Genomic DNA, 21,192 nt, shown 5'->3' with positions numbered 1-21,192 from the left:
TCACCGAATGTAAAGTGCTTACTAGTTTCAGTTGAACAGCATACAAGTTTATAAAGCGCACCTTGATATGACAGTACCTACATTGTCTCAAATATGTAAAGCACATATTGCCTGGAGAGTTGTATATATATAAAAATACATTGGAGTGGCGATAGTCAATGTGTTGTTATGGTTAGGTCAGAGTTTTAATTGAAAAGTCATTTTTATTTTTTTCTTAAAATCTTTGGTGCTGTTCTGTATGGCATATTCCAAAAATAAAGTTTATTATTGTTTATTATTGTTCTTCTTGGCAAGTTTCATGCAGATATGTTGAGGGTGGAATAGCTCAAAAAAGTGTATTTTCACATTTGTCATTCACATATGATTTTTTGCTCTCCTTTATATAAAATAAGAGCTGAACAGAATTACACCAAACTTTGCATGAAAGTAGAACCTTACACACAGAATTGCTTTTGCATGGTTTGGAGTGAATCCATTCAGTGGTTTTCAAGAAATTAGTTTCACAAAAAGGTGTCAGTGGGCTTGAACAGCTTAAAACGTTAGAGATATTTGGACTGTTAGTTCATGACCGTCCTCAGGCTCACGCCAGAGAAAAGTTCATGTATCCACATGCCATAAATAATTGAATTTCATTGAATGAAGGAGTGTTTTTCTCTGTTGTACATTTAAAATCATGGACCTACGCTGGGCCCCCTTCCCAGTTGAATGTTGTTGGTACCCAGACTATGAAATTCATGTATCTATGTTGCATCCCATTTGCAGGTCGGAGGTTTTAGTACTGAGACCAAGGACTGTGAATTTGGGCCTCTGGGGGTCCATGGTCTTCGTACAAGACCACAGATCATAAGCAACATTTTAGTTTTTTCATGTCTGTGGTCCAAGAAAAATAATTTGCAGGCTATCGACCTATGTGGTGGGGCTGTATAAAATATAAAAACTTTGTCCACGTGAAATGGTGCACTCAGGTATGCACTGGCATAACATTGCATTTAAGGAATTCATTGATAGTGAACTAAACAGGCAGGACTTCCCCTATAGTCTGCAAATTTTCAGTCAGTTCCAGGGACTATTTTTAAAGTTACACAGTGTTCTGTGCTTTTGTGTACCTGAGAGCTCGAATAACTTTCCATCACATAAAAATGTGCCTGTGTCCTAGCAACAGTAGGAACACCCAGCATTTTGTAAGGGGCAGAACACTTGAGCGGCTGAAACTTTGAGTGGCTGCTGGCTGCAGGACCATCTTCTGCACCAGCTTTGGCTTCTGTAACTGATGAGCAAGAGGTCACCTGCGCTGGGGAAATGGTGGAACCGGAGGAGAACACAAAGGATTACAAAGTGTGGGAGATAGGAAGGGCACCTGCAGATCTGTGATATCAAAACATCAAAACTGAGCACATGCCAGAAAGGATTACTGCTTTAGCACTTCTTCCATGCCCTGAGACCTGAAGATAAAGCATAATAGAGAGGACTTAGGGTAGTAGGGTGAGGGGGGGACTTCTGAAGCAGAGGAGGATGATAATCTTCCAAGCTTGCCTTCAGGGGTGTAGATACAAAAAGCAGAAGAATACAATCTGCACCTCAAATTGTTTGCACTCTACTGCATGGAGTCTAAGGTCAATATATAGTGAGAAGAACACGACCCAGTATTTGAGAATGGAAAAATGAAAGACCTTTTAATAAACTCCAAAAAAAGCAAAAAATATTCTAAGTGGTTGTTTACAACAACACATATGAAAAGCAAAAGAACCACCAACAAAGAACACAAAAACACTAACTTCCCCAAAATGTCAAAAAATATATGGTGGTTTTGAGAAGCACGAACAGAAATCCATCGCAAAGTTTGGCATGCATGGCTGCCTGTGGGTTACCCGTGGCAGCCATGTGCAGTGGGCAGATGCCACTTGGGTAATGATAAGTACCCTGGCCACCACAGCTGTAGTATTTACCTTTGAGCACAGACTTGACAAGGATCAGTTTTGATATGTGCATTTTGCATAACCCAGATTTGTGAAAGGACCATACATCATGCTGATCTTCTGATACACAAAGGGCATCTTCCTGCTGTGGAAGGGCCAGGCGTTGAACACATGGTTTCCACTTACTCGCCCATCTTTCAATACTCACGTTTTGAGCATGCCTCTGGCACCAAGGTCCTCATTCTGAGTGCCATCAGTCTTTGGCTGTGAGTGAAATGCTAGACAACTCATACATGAATCTGTGCAGAGACACAGATTCCTGTGATATTTCACCAAATTCCTGTGATAAGGAGCATTTCTCCCACCCCATCAACAGTTGGTATCTGGTATCAGTAACTGTGGAGGTGAAAGTAGGAGTACCAGGCATAAATCTACCCATTCATTCACGTGGGGGATTTGAGTGCAGTACTGAGGCAGTGGTCCATTCTCTGTAGTGCATTTCTTTGCATTCCCACCACTGATAAATGAGTGGAAATTGAAAATCTGTTGCTACGGTGCCACTGAGTTCAACAAAAGAGGAGTAGTTATTTGAAGAACCCAGAGTGTTCATCTTCGTTTTTAACCCTTAGTAAGCAAGGGATGCATGTACAGAGGCTCTTATGCATCCTCCTACTGATCAGCCCACAGTGAAGAAAGCCCTGAATTTGCCTATGCTGCTTGATTGGCTAACAGGCAAATGCCCCTTGTGTATTGTTCTTGTGAAAATTGAGCTGAGTTTTTTTGGTTTGTAACAAGTCACAAAAGTGGCATGGTAAACTAGGCAAATTTTTTCTATCCCGATCCACAAAGCTCCTTTATGTAAGTATGATTTAATCTTGTAAAATGAGGCGTAATTAACGCATAACTCTGAAGCAAGTAATACTTATAGAATACTTTTATGAATTCTACAGTGCTTTATCATATGTTTAAACAGCAAACGCTGCAGCAATATTAATGATATATATGTCACGTCTGCTAAATAGACAATATGACTTCTTAAACACTTCATTGTTCTGTATAACATGTTTATATAATATTATGAGTTCTGATTTAAGAAAATTAATTCATAGTGAGGTGTCATTACAAATGTTTATCAAAACCCTTAAATACGTAAAGGACATATAATCGACTGTTTAGTAGATTGCTGCAGAATGTAACATGTTGCTTAGTGTAACATGCTGGTCGTTTTTATCGATAGTGGTTTAAGGATTTTTTTTTTGTTTTTGTGTTTTTGCTTATGTGCCGCTAGGTTGCCTTGAGATCATTACTACAAGCAATGGTAGGTAGAAATTTAATTCCTGCTTTGGCAGCCTTTATGTGTTGTTTTCTAAATGTGCAATCAAGTGATGACTGTGATTGAGGTTATCCCTTCCCTCTGTGAGATGTGTCACGGTCCTGTGAGATCTACAAGTTGAGCTGTGTACTGCTGGTTTCAATCAATAAATCATAGATTTGTAGAGCGCGACTAATCACCCATAGGGTCTCAAGGCGCTGAATGTAGGCGTGCTGCTCAGTTGAAGAGCCAGGTCTTGAGGTCCTTCCTGAACTGCTTCAGTGATGCGGTCTGCCTGAGCTTCAGAGGTAGCGTGTTCCATGTCCGGGCTGCCAGGTAGGAGAAGGATCTTCCTCCTGCTGTGCTTTTCTGGATCTTGGGGACAGCTGCAAGATCGAGCTGGGAGGAGCGTAGATGCCTGTTTGGTATGTAGAAGGCAAGGCGGTTGTTGAGGTATGCCGGTCCTATTTTGTGCAGTGCTTTGTATGTGTAGATCAGGAGTATGTTTGTGATGTATGTGATAGTTTGGCATGACTGGCATGCGCAGGGACAGAGCATGCAGTCACACTGATATGAAGTCTAAACTACTCAATTTTATTTCTAATCGAGAGATGACATGTACAAGTTGTACAATTGCTTTTAGGATAAGGTTTTTTCTTTTTCTGTTTTTTTGTGTGGCTTCTCTGGGAAAATGTTTTTCTTCCATGGAGAAATATTTGCAACCTACACCCTCGTTTTGATGTGTTACATGCCCATGCTCTGAAACAGATTTATTCCTGCCATGGCCAATTATTTCCAAGGTGGCAATGGGTCATGGTAAAACGTTTGTGAAAACCCACAAATGAGTGCGTATTTAGGCTTTCTCGCCCTGAAATGCCCAGACCCCACTCACAGCAAAAAAGATTCATTCATATGAAAATATTATTTGTGTAGTTAATATTTTTAAAGTGTAAACCAGCTTTTGTGAATTTTGAAAAATATTTTACACTCACCTAACAACTATTTGCTCAAAATACAACAGATTTAAGTTGTTCCGTGTTTCCTAACCTCGTGTAAAATTCTGTGTAACATGGACGCATCTGTCACGTTGTGAGTAGAGGTTCTTTGTACCACCCTTAGAGTTAATGCTACAGTATTGCAGTTAGTAACATAAGGAGGAAAAGGAAAGAAGAAATTATTTTCAGCTCAGGAGTCACAGCACTGGGACTGGGGTCTGCCTCTTACTCATGAGTAAATGAGTGCCTTATGATTGACAGGAACTTCAGGGTGCTGAATGAAAGTAAATGTGTCCTCATCAGAAGATTTTAACGAGTAGGAGCACCTGCAAAGGTTATAAGAATATTTATTCCCTGTGGTTTGAGTTGCAAGAAATGTTTGATAGCTTTATATTGAGACAAAACTGTACATTTAAATGTATTACAAGCCCATTTCTAGGTCAAATTGTGCAAAGCATACAGGGCTTGAAAAATCCACTCGACCACTGGCATTGGCCAGTCTTATTTGATCAGGTCGAGCTATTTTTAATACTTACTTCTCCCTTCTCACATGTTGACACTAAACAAGTGTTCTGTTCAGTTTAAAAGTGGAGGGGCAATAAAATATGCCTTTAAATCTTGTTCTTATGTCACATTTGCTCTGTGCTCACAGACAGAGGTCAAAAGTCCGTTTTTCTTACAATTAATTTTCTTTCTGACTGCAGAGTTCCAGGACTTTTTAAGATGAACTGTGTGACCTGCTGCTTAGAATGTAAAATAAAAGGATATAGGCGGTCATTCTGACCGCGGCGGGCGGCGGTCGCCGCCCGCCATGCGGTTACCGCCGAATGACCGCACCGCGGTCAAAAGACCGCGGCGGTCATTCCAACTTTCCCGCTGGGCCGGCGGGCGACCGCCAAAAGGCCGTCCGCAGGCCCAGCGGGAAAGCCCCTGCAACGAGGAAGCCGGCTCGGAATGGAGCCGGCGGAGTTGCAGGGGTGCGACGGGTGCAGTGGCACCCGTTGCGATTTTCACTGTCTGCAAAGCAGACAGTGAAAATCTTTGTGGGGCCCTGTTAGGGGGCCCCTGCACTGCCCATGCCAGTGGCATGGGCAGTGCAGGGGCCCCACCGCACCCGTTCCCGCCATCCTGGTTCTGGCGGTGGACACCGCCAGAAACAGGCTGGCGGGAAGGGGGTCGGAATCCTCATGGCGGTGCTGCAAGCAGCGCCGCCATGGCGGATTCCCTGGGCCAGGGGAAAACCGGCGGGAAACTGCCGGTTCCCCTTTTCTGACCGCGGCTTTACCGCCGCGGTCAGAATAGCCCAGGAAGCACCGCCAGCCTGTTGGCGGTGCTTCCGCCGCCCTCCGCCATGGCGGTCATGGACCGCCAGGGTCAGTATGACCCTCATAGTGTGTCCGGGTTTTCCTAACAGACAACATTTAAATGACTAAGTCAACTGTGCAAACATTTCCAAATATATTTCAGTAGTTGTGAAAGGCCTTTTTTATACTTCTTTGTGGTGAAATGTATTCAAGGTAATAATGTAGATATTATGTGCATAGATCCCATAGTTTTATCCTGCACTAGAATCTCGTACCTTGAGTAAACAAATTGGTCCAATCACACAACAAAAAGATGATGAAAGAGAGAGCAGTTGACCGATGCTCTCCTAAGGATGAGAAACAGGACCGCAAATGCATCTTCTCTGCAAAAAGGAAGTTAAAAAGAAAAGAGAAGTAAGGCTGAGCCACGAGAGATAAAGAGCCAATGGCAAACTACAAGGCAAGCAAGCAGCAGCAACAGCTAGCAACAACAACAGAAGAATGAACTCAAGATATAACTTGAAACCAGGTATTCAAAGTAGGGCCGGCTAACATTCATATCTTTAATAAAATATCACAGGTTCTCTGCTCTTGTGTGGAAAATCAAATCGCCATTTATGTAAAGGAGGCAAACATATTCACGTTTAGTCTTGAGGTAGATGGACCTAAAATTAGGGTCAGAGGACAGTGCCGTGACAAAACTTGAGGAGGCTTCCCTGCAAAGTACTTAGAGCGCCTTCCCCCAACCGTGCTGACCAGTGCGCGGTGCGTGACTGTGTGCACACATGCAAACTAACTGGTCCCAGACCCAGTCAGCAGCCCTGCCAAGTCCCACGCATCTCACATTAGTATAATGCATTCTGTACTTTTTTTGCACATCGCCGCAAGTGCCCGAAATCGGCACTCAATCAGAGGTATCAGTGTTGCCTCATTTGGTAACTTTACACCAAGACATGTAGAATTCTCTGTGATGAGACAGCTCGCTGGGGCCTTTAGCAGTTATCTCTTGGATGAGTTACGGGGGAGGCAATCCTCACTCTGGGAGGTATCTTGTCTCTTGGGTCAATCCTCTCGGAGCCTCCTTAAACAGTCATTGGGTAAAGATGAGAGTATACCTTGCTGCTGCGCCTCAACTATGAAGCTGGTTCCTGAGAAAAGAGTGGTGCCGAGTCTGAGCACTCCCCCAACACAACCCCAGTTGTTGCAACGCCAGGAAGCTCTCCCTGGAGCTCGGTGTGTGCTTCTGCTTTGCGGGAGCTTCATAGAAGAGTCACAGGTGAGACCCCGAGCACGCCTGTCCTTGGCTGAAGCATACTGACAGTAAACCCTAGGCCACACATGCCAGACCTGCAGACCTGCTGCTAGGGAGGACCTGTCCTCTGCAAGCACTGGGCCACAGCTCGCTGAGTGAGAGGACGGCAGCCGGAACAGGCCGGGCACACAGAGGACATTAGACACCCACCTCGCTGAAACTTCCCCAGGACTGTGGCGCTTAAATAAACAATGTGCATGGTATTTTCCCCAGGATTCAGCTCATCCAACTATTATAGAGAGCTCACTCAATGGGTTTTAAGAAAAACATGACTTTTCTCAGTCTGTGTTGTCTTTCCCTGTTTGCAAAATTAAACGTTTTACAACATACGCATCAAAAAATATGTGTTTCCATAAAGCATAGGGTGCAAAACCACATTTACTCTGAAATTTATACCAGGGTCCTGATTTTATTCCTTATTAGCTTAAAATTCAGCTGCCTTTTAATCTTATCAGGAGTGTTTAAGTTTAAAAGCGTGGCTGTCTGATGTGGTTCGCTTTATCGCCACTCGTAAGCCACTGAAGTGTCAAGCAAACTCAAACCTTGGCAGCTGTGAGTCAACGTATTGTGCTGAGGGGACCCCCTGGAACTCTCCCTGCACCGCAGGGGCTGTGAGGGCTAACATTTCGCCATTGTCATAGAACCAATGTACTGCCTTGAGGATATGCTGCAGTCTAGAGCCATGCAAATGCATTGGTAGCCATAGCAGCATAGAAACTAAAACCCAAAGTATCAACACCAGCTTAATGTCAGTTATTTTTCAAACTTCATAGTTTTACATCCTCAGTAACGCAGACACTTGTTCCCCATCAGACTTGCGGGAGATAACATCCTTAACCAACTTACTTAGAGAATCTACTCAAGCGGCAAAAAGAAGTTAGCTCCCTCTGGCACTCTGCCTGATGCCGTTCGCACTGATTTTACAGCACGGGAGAAACCCCCTCACTGCAAATCAGTGCGAACAGCACACCTTACCCACACTCCGCCACTTGCGGGACCCTGCATAGCGCTGCAGAGTTTTTACGGCACTTCGCGGAGTTCCGCGTAGCAGAATTTTGCAAACTCCACCCAGGCCTACTATTACTACAGTGGTTTTATTAAAAAATATATCCGTCCCTTTAAAAAGAAACTGATCATTAGTGTGTACTGTCGAGAGAGCAAAGAATGATTTTAATTCTGGCCAGCCTGCTTTGAACTGAAGAGATGTTGTGGGGAGCAGCAAAGAGATACATGGTGTCTCTCGGGAAAATGTGAAATAGCATGGCAGAAGAAGAAGTTCTGTTTTACTATTTCAGCAATTATTATTTTTAATATAGTGTTTTGGTGCTCCAAAATAGCAATGTTGTACTCATGAAGTTGCAAGTGAGGGGAATGAAAGGGATTGATAATGCGATGCAATCATGAACAAGTCTAACTTGCAATCTGAGAGTCGTCTGAATCATGATCTTCACCCTTCTGAATTCTAGATGGCTATTTATGGTCCTTATCCTCTTTTGGACCATATTCCATAGCTTGTAGTTTTTTGAAGAGGGAGATTTGTCAGGGCTGGAGCCATTGTCCATCCGAGCTTTCTCCTTTCACCCTACAGTCTGAGTTTATATTGTAAGATTGGTCCCAACCTTTGGTATGCCTATTGTGCAATGCACAGAACTGTGACACATATTCTTTTTGTGCGTGTCTAACAGCGTAGAGTCCTGAGTGCATGGATAATGAGATTTTGTCTGCCTATGTTTAGCACTTGTCTGTTTGCAGCATTCTGGTTTCATTGTAGCGTGCCAATTAAGGGGCATATTTCAGGAAAGTGGCGCCACTTTTCTTGCATCGCCCTATGCCCCCCTAACGTCACCATGGTAGCTCTGTATTTACTATGTAGCACACCATGGCACACGTTAGCACAATAGCGCCATAATTTATGACACTTTTCTGACGCTTTGCTGGATTAGCGCTATACATTATTGCGCTAGTCCAGCAAAGCACAGGGAGGCCCATAGGTTATTCTGGGAGCGTCACTTTAAAACCTGCCCTAAGCGGGTGTTAAAAATGATGGAAATCTTGTAATTTCACTGCACCATTGTTTTTGGGCTTCCTTGCGTGGGAACACCCCTCTGCACACATGATACCTGCCGCAAGTATAATGCGGTGTTAGGGGTTACAAAGTGGCGCAATGCGTGTAAGTAATGTGCACAGTGGGGGCCTTCTTAGCATGGAAAAAATGATGCCAGGGTGGCGCAAGGAGGTGCAAGGGGCTTGTAAATATGCTCCTAGGTGTCTAGAGAGTCTGACGAGAAGGCCATTGACATAATAAAGGTATGGTAGTGCTGCAGCTAGTGATGCCTGTATACTGGAAAAGAAACCTAAGTCCTATAGCCCTGATTACTTGTTGTTCCTTCTACTTCCTTCTTTTGCACCTGGGAAGCAAGGGTGGGGTAGGGACACCAAAAGGCAAGCAGCTGGCAATGCCTAATTAACATCCCTGGCTGTCACCTTTCCTTTCCCATGATATGTCATTATCAGAGGAAGTGAGCTGCTGCTGGTTAATTTATTCCTGCTTGTACAATGTATGTTTCCATCCTAGCAACAGCTGCTTGAGAGGCGCCTGGTGACATGTATGTGCTCCTCAAGAAATGGAACTCATGTCAAGATAGACGAGCAATGTGCAGTAAAGAGACCCCACTAGTGTGTGTATGTGCTGCAACTTAATGCTGCTTAAGAGTTCCTGTATGCCTGCCTTATTCTCTGCCAACACAAAGTTTTCAATGCGGGCATGAGCTGTGACCGACCAGCACTTTCCCCTTGTCGCTTCAGGACACACATCACAGATGTGCAATTCTGTTGCATTTATTGTGAGCTCCCCATGCAGAAAGAATTGGCTTTGCTTCCTTATAGTAAAATATATTGTTGTCACCATATTCCTCAAGCTCTTACCTCTTTTCCCTCTTTATCCTTAACCCTATTCAATTGATCCATAATCCTATGACTAAAGCCCTATTCCCTTTGCCAAATATCCTAAGCCTATGTCTTTAATCTCTGTGCCACATTCATTCCTTAATGCTATACCCTCATCCATAGGCACAGTCCCTTTAATTGAACCCCTAATCGTAATCCCTTACCCCTTTATTCTTAATCCAAAACCTTAACTCTTATCTCGTATTCAAATAAGTTATATCACAAGACCTTAACCTTTAAACCCAGCACGTTACCCTAAACCCATAGACCATTAACTCTATACCTATACTTCACGCTATACCCCTTAACGTAAATCCCAGTAACTCTAACCCTTAACTCTACATCCTAAATTCTTAATCTTATGCCCCAAGCTCTTAACAGCTTTACTGCTCTATCCCTAACCCACCCCCTAGTTTGGGGCAGTGTAGAACTCTTGGTATTAAACTGCGGAAAAGCTTGCCGATCTCAGTTTTTGACATTTCCACTGGTTACATTCAATTACCATCTCAAAAATCATTTAATGAACTAACCTTAAAAATGTGATGGTATTATTGAATAGTTTCTGAGGCTGGTCTCTGTACCTTGTGGTATATTGAAATTGTGTATTAATGCGTGGTTGTTTTACTGTCATTTCAACCATCTAGAGGCTGCTCTAAAGTCTGTGTTGGAATATTTTGAAATAAATGAAAATCAAATCCTTTTGTAGATTATTTGTAGTGATAACATAGGAAGGCTTCCGTGTCTGCCTGTAGTGATTATAGTGTAATTCCACTGATTATTGAAGAGTTTAATATGTAGTCTGTGAGCCATTTTGAATCATACATTTTCCAGCTGGAGCTCTTTCAGATGTAGAACATTGCTTCTCATCAGTCGACTGCCACTTCTTCCTATATTCTGCCTATGTTTAACACTCAGGGCCTGATTTAGAACTCAGCAGACGTGTTACTCCATAACAACAGTGACAGATATCCCGTCTGCCGAAATCTTTAACCCATAGAATATAATGGGATATAGATTTCGGCAGATGGGATATCCATCACCATTGAGACGGAGTAACCCGCCTGCTAAGTTCTAAATCAGGCCCTAAATGTTGACTCTTTTAGAGCAATCTATCCGCTCTTGACAAAATATTTTCAATTAAAATATATTCAAAAATATCAAATCCTAGTTTTTTTAGATTAAAAAAGAGCACTGTACAAGTTGGCTAAATAAATATGGCTTTGTGGTCGGTATTTAGACGCGCTTAGCAATAAACTACCAACATTCCTAGAGGAAGTGTGACTATGCACATATTTGTTCCCCAGTGGCAGGCCATGGTGACCGCTCGGTAGCGGCGACTTTAGACCCTTTCTACGTTGTTCTTAAACCCTGAGACCATGGCTAGCAAGGAAGGAGCCATGGGTAACAAAGGCAAACCAGAGTTAGCAGTTTGCAGCTACTACCCCTAGCTACAGCTATTGACGCCCATGCTCAGAGGCCATTTAGCGCTTCAGTACTCATGCCTATGCCTGCAGAGGTCCTCAGTGAAATATAGCAAATAGTCTATTTTCCAAACAGACCCATGTAGTTACTTCCTGGTGCCTTTACGAGGTTTTATCTTTCTGGACCGAAATACAGGCATTAAATGTTGCTCCTTTCCTCCGAGAAATTAAAATTCAGCTGATACATAGATGTTTATGTGATGCGGTCCACACTATTTTGAGTACAAGAAAGGCAGATACCTCCAACTGAAGGTAAGGGCACATAAAAGGTATATCTTCCAGACACGAATTTATACTGATGTTGGTCCAAAGCGTGCACCACATCATTTTAAGATAACGCTCTCGTGTTAAAGTGTGTATGCTAACGAGACAGAGCAGCTGCTTAAAGAATACAAGTGAAACATTCTGTTCAGCTCCACCCTTGCAAAGGCCCTGACCCACAGCTCCTCAGCCTTATTCAACAACACATCAGCCATACTCTTCCAATCAAACCTTCAAAGTTTGCTTGGATGAGACCCTTGTTGACCAGCCTTCAGCTAATAGAAGGTGCCCCAGCCATGGATATGGGATACAGTACCCCCTGTGGTGCATTATAAAGATCTTGCAAGGCACCAGGGGGTTCCATTACCTTGCAGACGAATGAGGCTAAGGGCTGGGTCCCTTATAAAGTCACAGAACTCCAAGGTTTCTTGCAATATTTTTATACAGTATCCCTTCTAATATACAGTCAAAGCATCACCCTTCCCCCAACCTTCATTTAACTATTGCTGTTTCGCTCTCAAATGAAAGAGATGCTGGTGACACACATAGGGTAGATGTGAAATCTGTCCTGTGGAAAAATATATTTCAATATGCAGTTTATAATTGGTTACAAAATACATTGTAAACAACTTAATCTCGGTCACTATCGAGAATGACTGAGGTTAGGAATAAGTGGTAAAATTTAGAATTGTCCTGCTTTCTGTGTAATTACCTCCAGCACTACAATAAGTAAACATAGTGCCACATATCACCCTATTAGCTACTGCCACTAAATAGTGAGCGGTTGGAATAATAGCTCAGAAGGAAAAAACTGAAAAGCTCATGATCTCTTGCTGTTTGAGCGGAAGTTGTACTTCTGCTCGGTGTTATGCCTGTCACGCTGTCACAGTATCTCTAATAGGAGAGATTGTGACGTCACAACTCAAACACAATTACTTTAGTAGTGATGCTATTTTCTTACTGCAGATGAGAAGTGGTATTATAACCAGACTGCAATACGAACTTTAAAGACACATTGTATGTAAATATTACAGGCCCCCTTGTATTTTTTAAATAGTTGGAAAGAAAACGAAACTTCCCAGGTTTGTATTAATGCATTGTGCAGTATGACGAGACATTGGAGGATGGAACATTACGTCTACTAAATAAATGAATGAAATGAAAATATGTAACATAACTAGGTTTTCGGGAAGCAAAATAGAGGGCCACTAATTTATGTCCAGTTATTCATTAGCTAGCAGAATTGTCCAGCCTGTCTCTTCCTATTAGTCTAACTTCCTACTTAAGCCCTGACTAGAGGTAATATGACTAATACTGAGCCAAATGGTGATACATAATAACAGCAGGACAGTGGTTTCAATGACAGTCCGTGATGACGCAGAGTTGTGAGGAGCGAGGACAACAGATAGGAATACATACATTATATATTTATATGAAATTGGGTTGGACAGTGGTCATATTAGGGCATATAACCTTGCTTGCAGTTATCAAGCGGATTACCAACCTTCCAGGCACCCTTTCCCGAGGTGGTGAGCTGTGGTGGCATATTTGAACCTAGGAAGGGATGGATAAACTTGCAGGATGCCCGAGTTGCAGTGATGGGATTCATACTGTTCAGTCAGCCATAATCTGGATGTGGTGGAGAGCAGTTTCATCTAGTCATGAGACTGACTGCAAGGTCGGTGCTTTTGCAGGGTGTGGCGCACACTGTAGTGTCACTCCCCTCCGGGGTGATACCTTGAGGAAGCCCGGGGAAGGGGGAGTAAGAGGGTGCCCCCAGAGGCATAGGACATTTGGTATGGCCTTTTGCGGTGGCATGCCATGCATATAAAAACCACCGCAAGACCCGTTATTAATAAAGTATTGCAAGCACTTACTCCGTGTGTCCAGTGTTGTCCATTATTAGCGCGATCCTACACTGGCGACAAGGATGTCAAACTTCCACCAAAGCGTGCCTCCATTCCTGCTTGCCCGCCTGCTGTGTGCAAACTACTGCCTCCCGCTCACTTGGAGAGCGTGGGCACACTTCGTTCCTGCCCCCAAGGCTTCCTGAACACCACATACCTGCTTTGCATGTGTGGTCTGGCCCCGCCTTACTGGAGGAGGCCGCTTCCTGCTGGCGTGTCCTGAGACTCTCCAGGGTCTTTTTACAGAGAAGGCCTATTCATCCCTGCAGCCCGAAGGTGGGCCTCCACGCTGTTGGCACAACAGACATGGGAGGAATTGAGCAAAAGGTCTAAATAATACCAGACTCCACCATTTGGTCACTAAGGTCCCAAATAAGCCCAGCTCCCCCACCTGTTGACCAACAGCCTCTGCTCAAAGTATTGGGCCTCAGAACTGTCCTGCACGAAGAGCCCTGATGAGACCGAGCTCCACCAGCTGACAGCCAGCATTGCTCCGACCTCTGAGGCAAGCCGCATGCCTGCTCTCCACTGCACACTCCGCCACTCCTGCATAAAAGCTTTCTGTGCCTGTGCACCCCCTTCCTGAGGGACGTTTTGCTCCTGTCGGTGACTTTGTTGCCTGGATACAATCACCCACATCCTGTCTGGTCTCGAGATCATCCACATGGCATCAGGAGTGGTGCTTTGAGGCCCGCCACAAGGTAGGCCCTGTGCTCTCACCACTGCTAGCATAGCACAGCAAGAAACAGCACCTCTGGCTTCAGCTAAGGCTCTCATGATGGTGACATCCCGGCCTTCAAACAGTTCATCACCACAGGGGTCCACACCTACCCAAGCAGCCAAATGGAAAGGGTGCGTTGAACACTTAGAGACCTACTTTGACACCATTGACGCCTGGTTAGCCCACCTGTCTGCCATCACACTGACAAGTTGGTCACTCCTGTAGCACTCCAGCACAGGCACATAGCCTTCCATCTGCACCCCTAGGTTGAGCATGTGCTACAACTGGAGCAAGATGGCATCATCGGGTCCCACACACTTGCTCTATCCAATTGTAGTCACCAAGAAGCCAAAGCAACATATGCCATGCATATCTACGTCAAAGTGAGGCTACCCAATCTTGCCATTAAAAGAGAACATCACTTACTGCCAATATAGACAACATCATTGCCGATCCCATTACACCCTGGCTCCTGGCCTATCACAACTTTCTCCATTCACACCGGCCTCTGGAGGTACACCCAATTGAACTTCAGCCTCTCCAGTGGTGCCAGAGTGTTTCAGCACATCATCAAGGAAGTCTTGAGTCACTTCTTAGGCATTCTCAATGCGAGGGATGATATCCTGGTGCACGCCAACCCTGGAAAGCCACCTCACTCATCTCCAAGCTGTGCTCGCTAGAATTCAGAACGTGGCCTGGCTCTGCACAGGAATGTGAATTCCTAAGAAATTCCATCTGTTACTTTAGTTATCGATTCTCAGACAAAGGAATTGGGCCAGACCCAGCAAAAGTCACAGACGCCACATCTCTCTCATTTGTGTGAGGCATCTGCAGCTTCCTGGGAATGGTGACATAGTGTGGGCACTTTATGAAAAACATGTCAGGCCTCACCGTAGTTCTCAGAGACCTAACCAAAACCACCAGCTCCTGGGTGTGGGGTGATGAACAAATGCAAGCTTTTTCAAAAGCCAAAGAAGCCCTTTCAGCCAACACGTTTGTCTACTTTTACCCCAAATGAGAATCTCAACTAGCAGTGGATGCCACTCCCACTGGCCTTGGGGCACTGCTGGCCCAACAACAAGACTGTGGTAAATGTGTGCTAGTTGCTTATGCTGGTAGGACCCTTACACTTATGGAACAAAGGTATTCTCAAATAGAGCGGGAAGCCATTGCAGTCCACTGGGGGTGTTAACACTTTTATATCTACTTGGATGGCCAACCATTCACCATCCTTACAGATCATAAGCCATTAATACCACTATTCTGAGGATCCTGATCCAAGCCACCCCTGTGGATTGGAAAATGGACCCTGCAATTACAGGAATTCAACTTCACTGTTGAGTACTAGCCTGGAGTGCGTAATCTTGTTGCGACACACCTGCTCCATCACTCCCTCAGAAGCCCAAGACACTCAGGACACCTAGAAATACATCTGTCTGGCACTGGACAGAGTGAGACCCATCCCCATGTCACTCACGGACGTGGTGGAAGCAACAAACACAACGCCTGCCTTTAATCTGCCATACAAGCTGTCCTGTCAGAATATTGGCGGGCCCTTCAGCACCCTGCAGTGCATCGTACCGAGGAAGTAAGACTAACGCTGCAATCACTGCACCACGTCCACCATGAGTTGTCAGTCACAGAAGAAGAATGTCTTATGCGTGGCCCGCGGTTAGTACTTCCTGCCAGCCTGAGGCAGAGAGCTGTCCTACCGGCACATGGTGCTCATCAAGGAATTGTCAATTCCAAGAACAAGCTCTGGAGCAAGGTATGGTTTCCCGGACAGCAGGTAGAAGAAGTTGTCAAGAGCTGTCCTGCATGTCAAGTTAGTGGGCAGACTGATCCTCCTATGCCAGTCATCCCAGAAGAAGGCCCTACAAGTCCATGGCAGCATGTCAGTGCGGACTTCGGAAGCCTCCACGACGGCTCCCACATGCTCATTCTGGTAGATGACTTCTCCCATTACCCTGAAGTGGAGATCGTCCCGACAACGTCTGCTGCAGATGTCATCCCAAAGTGGAACAAATGATGGCAACACATGGCCTGTTTGAGGGAATCCGCACAGACTATGGACCTCCCTTCAATAGCTATGAGTGGGCTGAATAACTCCAATCACAGAATACCGTGCACCGTGGCATCACGCCTCACTGGCCCCAAGCCAATGGGAAGGGGGAAAGGTTTGGGTGTACCCTGATGAAGGTCATCCGGATCGCAGTGGTGGAGGTTCGCAACTTTGAAACACCTATCTAACACTTCCTATGAAAATATCATCTCATGCCTCATTACGCTACTGGCATTGCCCCCAGCCAGTTGTGTTGCAGAAGAGCTATGACTCCATCCCACACACCCCTCTGGGCTACTCAACTGACCCCCCTGAACTGCTCAGGGTCAAACATTAAATATGCCTCCTACCGCTGGAGGGCCAAGCAGAGCCCCCTGCAAGTGGCGACGCAGTGTTGGTCAGAGATTGCCACCGAGGAGGAGAGTTTTGAATGCCCTTAGTCACTGCCATCAAAGGCACCATGGTGACTGCTGAAAAAGGGGACAACACAGTGAACAGGAACATATCGCAGGTCAAGAGAGTGACACTGCAGTCACCTGAGTGCCCCGCAGCCGGTTATCCAGAGGAGGGGGAAGAGAATTGGGGCGAACCACGTGGATGGGAACATCATCCTCTCCAGAGGTCGCCGAGTGCCCTGGAACCCAAAAGGAGGGCTCAACCCAGCCAAGAGACTCAGTCACTGACCTCTGCACGCTATGTTAGAGAGCCCTGCCCAGCATCTACTGTGGCAGGAGGTACGAACAGGTACTCTGGGGTGTCTTCAGCATGAAGCAGCCAAGGGAGGTATCATTTGAAAGCACACCCCAGCCCCACAAAATGTTATACTGACTTTCTAGCGGACTGAAGATGACCTGTCAGCGATGTTTGACTTGGCAGACATTTCCCGATTAGCTGAACTGATATTCCTTAGCTACTCACGCTAAGTAATTTGTTGAAGTGTCAAGGTTGTTTCCTAAATTGTTCTTTTGCTGTTGTTCCAATCTATGGTAAAGGAGGAATGTAGTGTCACCTCCCTCCGGGGTGATACCAAGAGGAGGCCCGGGGAAGGGGGAGTAAGAGTGTGCCCCCGGGGATGTGGGACATTTGGTATGGCCTTGCGCGGCTGCTCGCTGCGCATATAAAAAACAACCCAAGACCCGGGCATGGTTAGTAATAAAGTATTGCAGGCACTCACACCGTGTGCCCAGTGTTGTCTGCTATAAGGCCTGCCAGCACGATCCTACCCGTACCTAGTGGTGGAGCCTGCTTATTTATTTCTTTATTTTTAAGCAAGCACAATGCCTTTTTCCAGTAAGAGGTGTGCTATACTTGGTGACATTTTATTTTGCCTGGACCTCACACGGCTTTTGTGTGGCTGGCTGAGCGTAGTGAGTGTGAAAGGCTTACCAGGAGAGTTTTAGGGAAGAGTGTTGAATAGAAGTTCTATATGCAGCCTTGAAAGTCAGGATGAAGATGTGTGCAGTGCCCTTTCGGGCTGACAGCCATCTCACTTGGTGCAGTTGGGAGATGTGACTGTGTTTCTCCGGAACTTTAACCAGTGGTTAATTTTCTGCTGTGGTTTAATGTGCTGCACAGCGGCACTCATTTATGGAGAACAGGAATTATCACTTAGACCAAGAAAACGAAAGCGAGAGGGAAAGAAAATGGAAAAACAAGGGGGCAGGAATGATAGGGAAACAGTGACAAATGGAGAGCGGCAGGGAGAAAAATACGAGTGAGATAAAGATGAACAGTGCTGAGCAGTGGATAGAGGCAAGTGGCAGACTCCTTAGAAAAGCTCTGCCCCTCCCCGCATGTTTTTAACAAATGAAGTACTGGCTTTAGGTATGCATATGGTAAACAAACATTTTATGCAAGGCGAAGAAATAACACGGCTTCCATCAAAAGAAAAATATGAATTTAAGAGATTGATCAGGACCTAAGCAGAAAAAAATAAAACATTAAGCAAAAAAATAAATATTGCCACGATTTCCCAGTTGCGCAGCTAGATGCGGCCATCGATTCTCTGGCACAAAAAAACATTATGTTCAACAAGAAATGTACCCCATAGGGATGCTGAAGGAAAACTGCACTAATAGGTGGATTTAATTAGGAGGGCTAGAATATATTTACCAGAATGTTAGCGGTTATATTTTATAGTAGCTGAAAAAAGAATCCCGCTTTATTACTGAAATTAACTGCTTTTGGTAGTATGTCGTCTAATAATTAACCAATTATGTAAAAGCTATTAAGAGGTGAAAGCATTTGTTCTTGTTAGTGTACCGGGGGGGGGGGGGGGGGGGGGAGGCAGCCATGTAATCTACTGACATGTCAACACGCGGGCACCATTTCACTTCGAAGTTAATCTAATTTAAAAATAAACAATGATGATTATTTAGAACGCATATAAATTAAACAGTGTCACGATATTTTGTAATAAACAGGAAGCCCGGGGCACATACATGCTGACTGGAAGAAAACAAGCCTTTGTTCCCTGTGGCAGATAATTATGCGTTGAGGCACCAATGTCTTTAGCAGAAGTGGTAAAATCCTAAGGGGGTGGACACATCAGGGAGTTGAAAGATGCTACGTTAGGCTTTCGTCTGCCTTTCTCTGCATTGCCTTCTTCACTGGTGGATACTGTGTGACTCCTGGATCCTCTGCAGAGACACAGCACTATCTTTTAAGTCATACTAATTAGAGAGCCCATCACTTACAGGCATCAAGTGCCAATACTGGGTACCACGTCACTGAAAATTAAAGAACCTATCGCCGAAGAAGGCCAATAAAAACCGGAAGGAAGAAACTTTCAAAGCAAAAATAAAGGAACCCATGTAACCATTTGAAAGCCTATGTATAAACATTGAATAATACAAGGGTTTATTGGGCAGAAGTACTGAAAAATCTATAGGAACACTGGGTACAAAAACCTTGAATACTCAAGCAGCTCCAATGGAAGGATTTTTCAGAGTGCTAGGAGAAACTGTAGTTTGATATTTGGGCACACTCTTTTCCTTAGCAATAATGACTTTTTTCAGGTCAGTTATTGCCACCAGGGGGTGCCATTTGTTGTGGCTGAGTAAGGTAGCTGCGCACTCCCCCTCACTGCTCGTCACCCCCATGGCCCGCCCCTTTCACAACGAAAGGATAATAGTTTTTAACCTTTCATTCTGAAAGGTATGCAGCTTCTGCTGCTGGCTGGGGGAGGGGGAAAGAGGTGGGAGGGTGACGCTCCTCCGCCCTTATGGAGAAGCAGCCCCTGTATCCCATCAGCGTGGAAGGAATGTGATCAGTTCATTTCTTGTAAGCAGTGGTGCTGGACCAGGTTTCTGACCAAGGGTGCTGGCCAGGGGCAACAACTCACTAAGTTTACAAGGATCCCCAAAAATTCCTATTGTTGCTGAACAAAAAAGTGCAGCATATAAGAATAAAGTAATAAGTGGGGAAAGTCCCCCATCATGCTGAGGTGACACTTACAACTAGGGCGATTATGTTTGATCAGGACACGCAGATAAAGTATAACAAAAAATTATTTCAAGATGACGACCCATGCTTACACGCACATATGCATGCATTGATAGCCTTCACAAAATGATTTTTGCATAACGTAACAAAACAGCTTTGCAAGATGGCTTCCCATGCATTTGCATGTGAGTGCTTTGCACTGTGGCCATCTTTGAGGTTTTAAAAAATATATATTTTTTCTAATAATAAATACTGGGAAACTCTATTCATAGATAGTTGCCTACAGCAGTGCATGCACTGTTGCAGTGCGCTGCATGCAACTGAAGTGTGCGTTGAGCTACCAGAGGCTCACAAATGTTAAGAAAAAAAGATAAATTAAATAAGGAAAAAGTAACATTAATTGAAAAGAAATAAGCATTGGCCCACTATCTCTGGCAATGAAAGGGACTATTTTGTAAGATGAAGTGCACAATGTGTGCAATCAAAATGCTGTTGCTTACATAGAGGGGAGCCAATGTCTGAAGTGTGCTGGGTATTAGGGTGGGGGACGCAAATAGGGAATGGACAGTCTAACAACTGTGGATGAAGACTGCTGGCTAAAAAACCCTATATGTGGGAATATAATATATTTGTTAAGAAAATGATTGTTCGCTGATCTAGTAGTCTCCAAAAAACAGACTAAAAAAGGATTACAATTATTCACTTTAAGTAAGCTAGCATTTTACAGGCCCTTGAGACAGCAGCAGACTCTTATGAAAATCCCATCATTCTTCCCAGGGAGATTCCCTTTCTGCGTTAGTTGAGCAGCAGTGCGAGAAGGATTCAGTTTTGGAGAAAAGGCGTAGTAGGTAGGAGAGAGACAAAACACAACACTGGTGGATTGGAGGAGTGTGGCCCGTGTCAACCCTGGTGCCAGACTGGACTATGGGATACGTGCAGCCCCACAGAGCACCCCAGGTAACTCCTAGCTTGACTCTTTCCATTTTTTAACAAGAAGAGGAATTGCCATTTTGGTTTGGAAAATCTACTTTGTTTCCCAATGGGAGAGACCATCTTAGATTGATGTAGACACATCTTTTTAAAATTGAGTAGTAGATATGAATAGCTAAAGACTCAAAAAGCAAAAAGTAAATTTCAGCTCCCAATGTCTCATAGTATCTCAGTGCAGCCAAGCAAGCCTGGGATCACCTTTCACAAGAAAGGACTGTTAGCATAATTCTTTTGACAACCATTTGAAAGTTACCCAAAGTGCAAGGTGGTGATAGTACACAAAATATAGAGCTGAAAAACTTTGAACTTGCTACAGAAAGACTTACAGCAGGTTAGAGGAGTTGAGAGGAGCTGCAAGCCCTACTGAGGAAGAACATGATCATTTCTTTTATCTTAGACCTCTTATGCCGTACTCACCCTATACAAATATGCAGGATCTGCTTCAACCTCTGCATGAAGCTGCTTGGAGTTCTTGTGGCCATCCATGATATTAAAATGTGTTTGTACGATGATGACACACATCTTTCTATGAAAGTTTAAG

At 44.5% G+C, this 21,192-nt stretch overlaps 1 protein-coding gene across 2 annotated transcripts in view; it reads left to right on the top strand.

The window, feature by feature from the left end:
* PPP2R2C (protein phosphatase 2 regulatory subunit Bgamma) overlaps nucleotides 1-21,192 on the top strand; it is a 463,465-nt gene that overhangs the window by 55,808 nt on the left and 386,465 nt on the right. The window contains exon 2 of one of the 2 annotated variants that reach the window (XM_069203156.1): nucleotides 3,205-3,234. The exons of the other annotated variant lie outside the window; for it this stretch is intronic. Coding sequence (XP_069059257.1) covers nucleotides 3,205-3,234 — 30 coding nt within the window. The remainder of the gene's footprint in view (nucleotides 1-3,204; nucleotides 3,235-21,192) is intronic. 2 annotated transcript variants of the gene reach the window in all.

The sequence above is a fragment of the Pleurodeles waltl genome, chromosome 1_2 (assembly GCF_031143425.1).
Source record: "Pleurodeles waltl isolate 20211129_DDA chromosome 1_2, aPleWal1.hap1.20221129, whole genome shotgun sequence".
Lineage (NCBI taxonomy): Eukaryota > Metazoa > Chordata > Amphibia > Caudata > Salamandridae > Pleurodeles > Pleurodeles waltl.
Note: the sequence above shows the minus strand (reverse complement) of the source record. Positions and strands in the feature narration are given on the sequence as shown.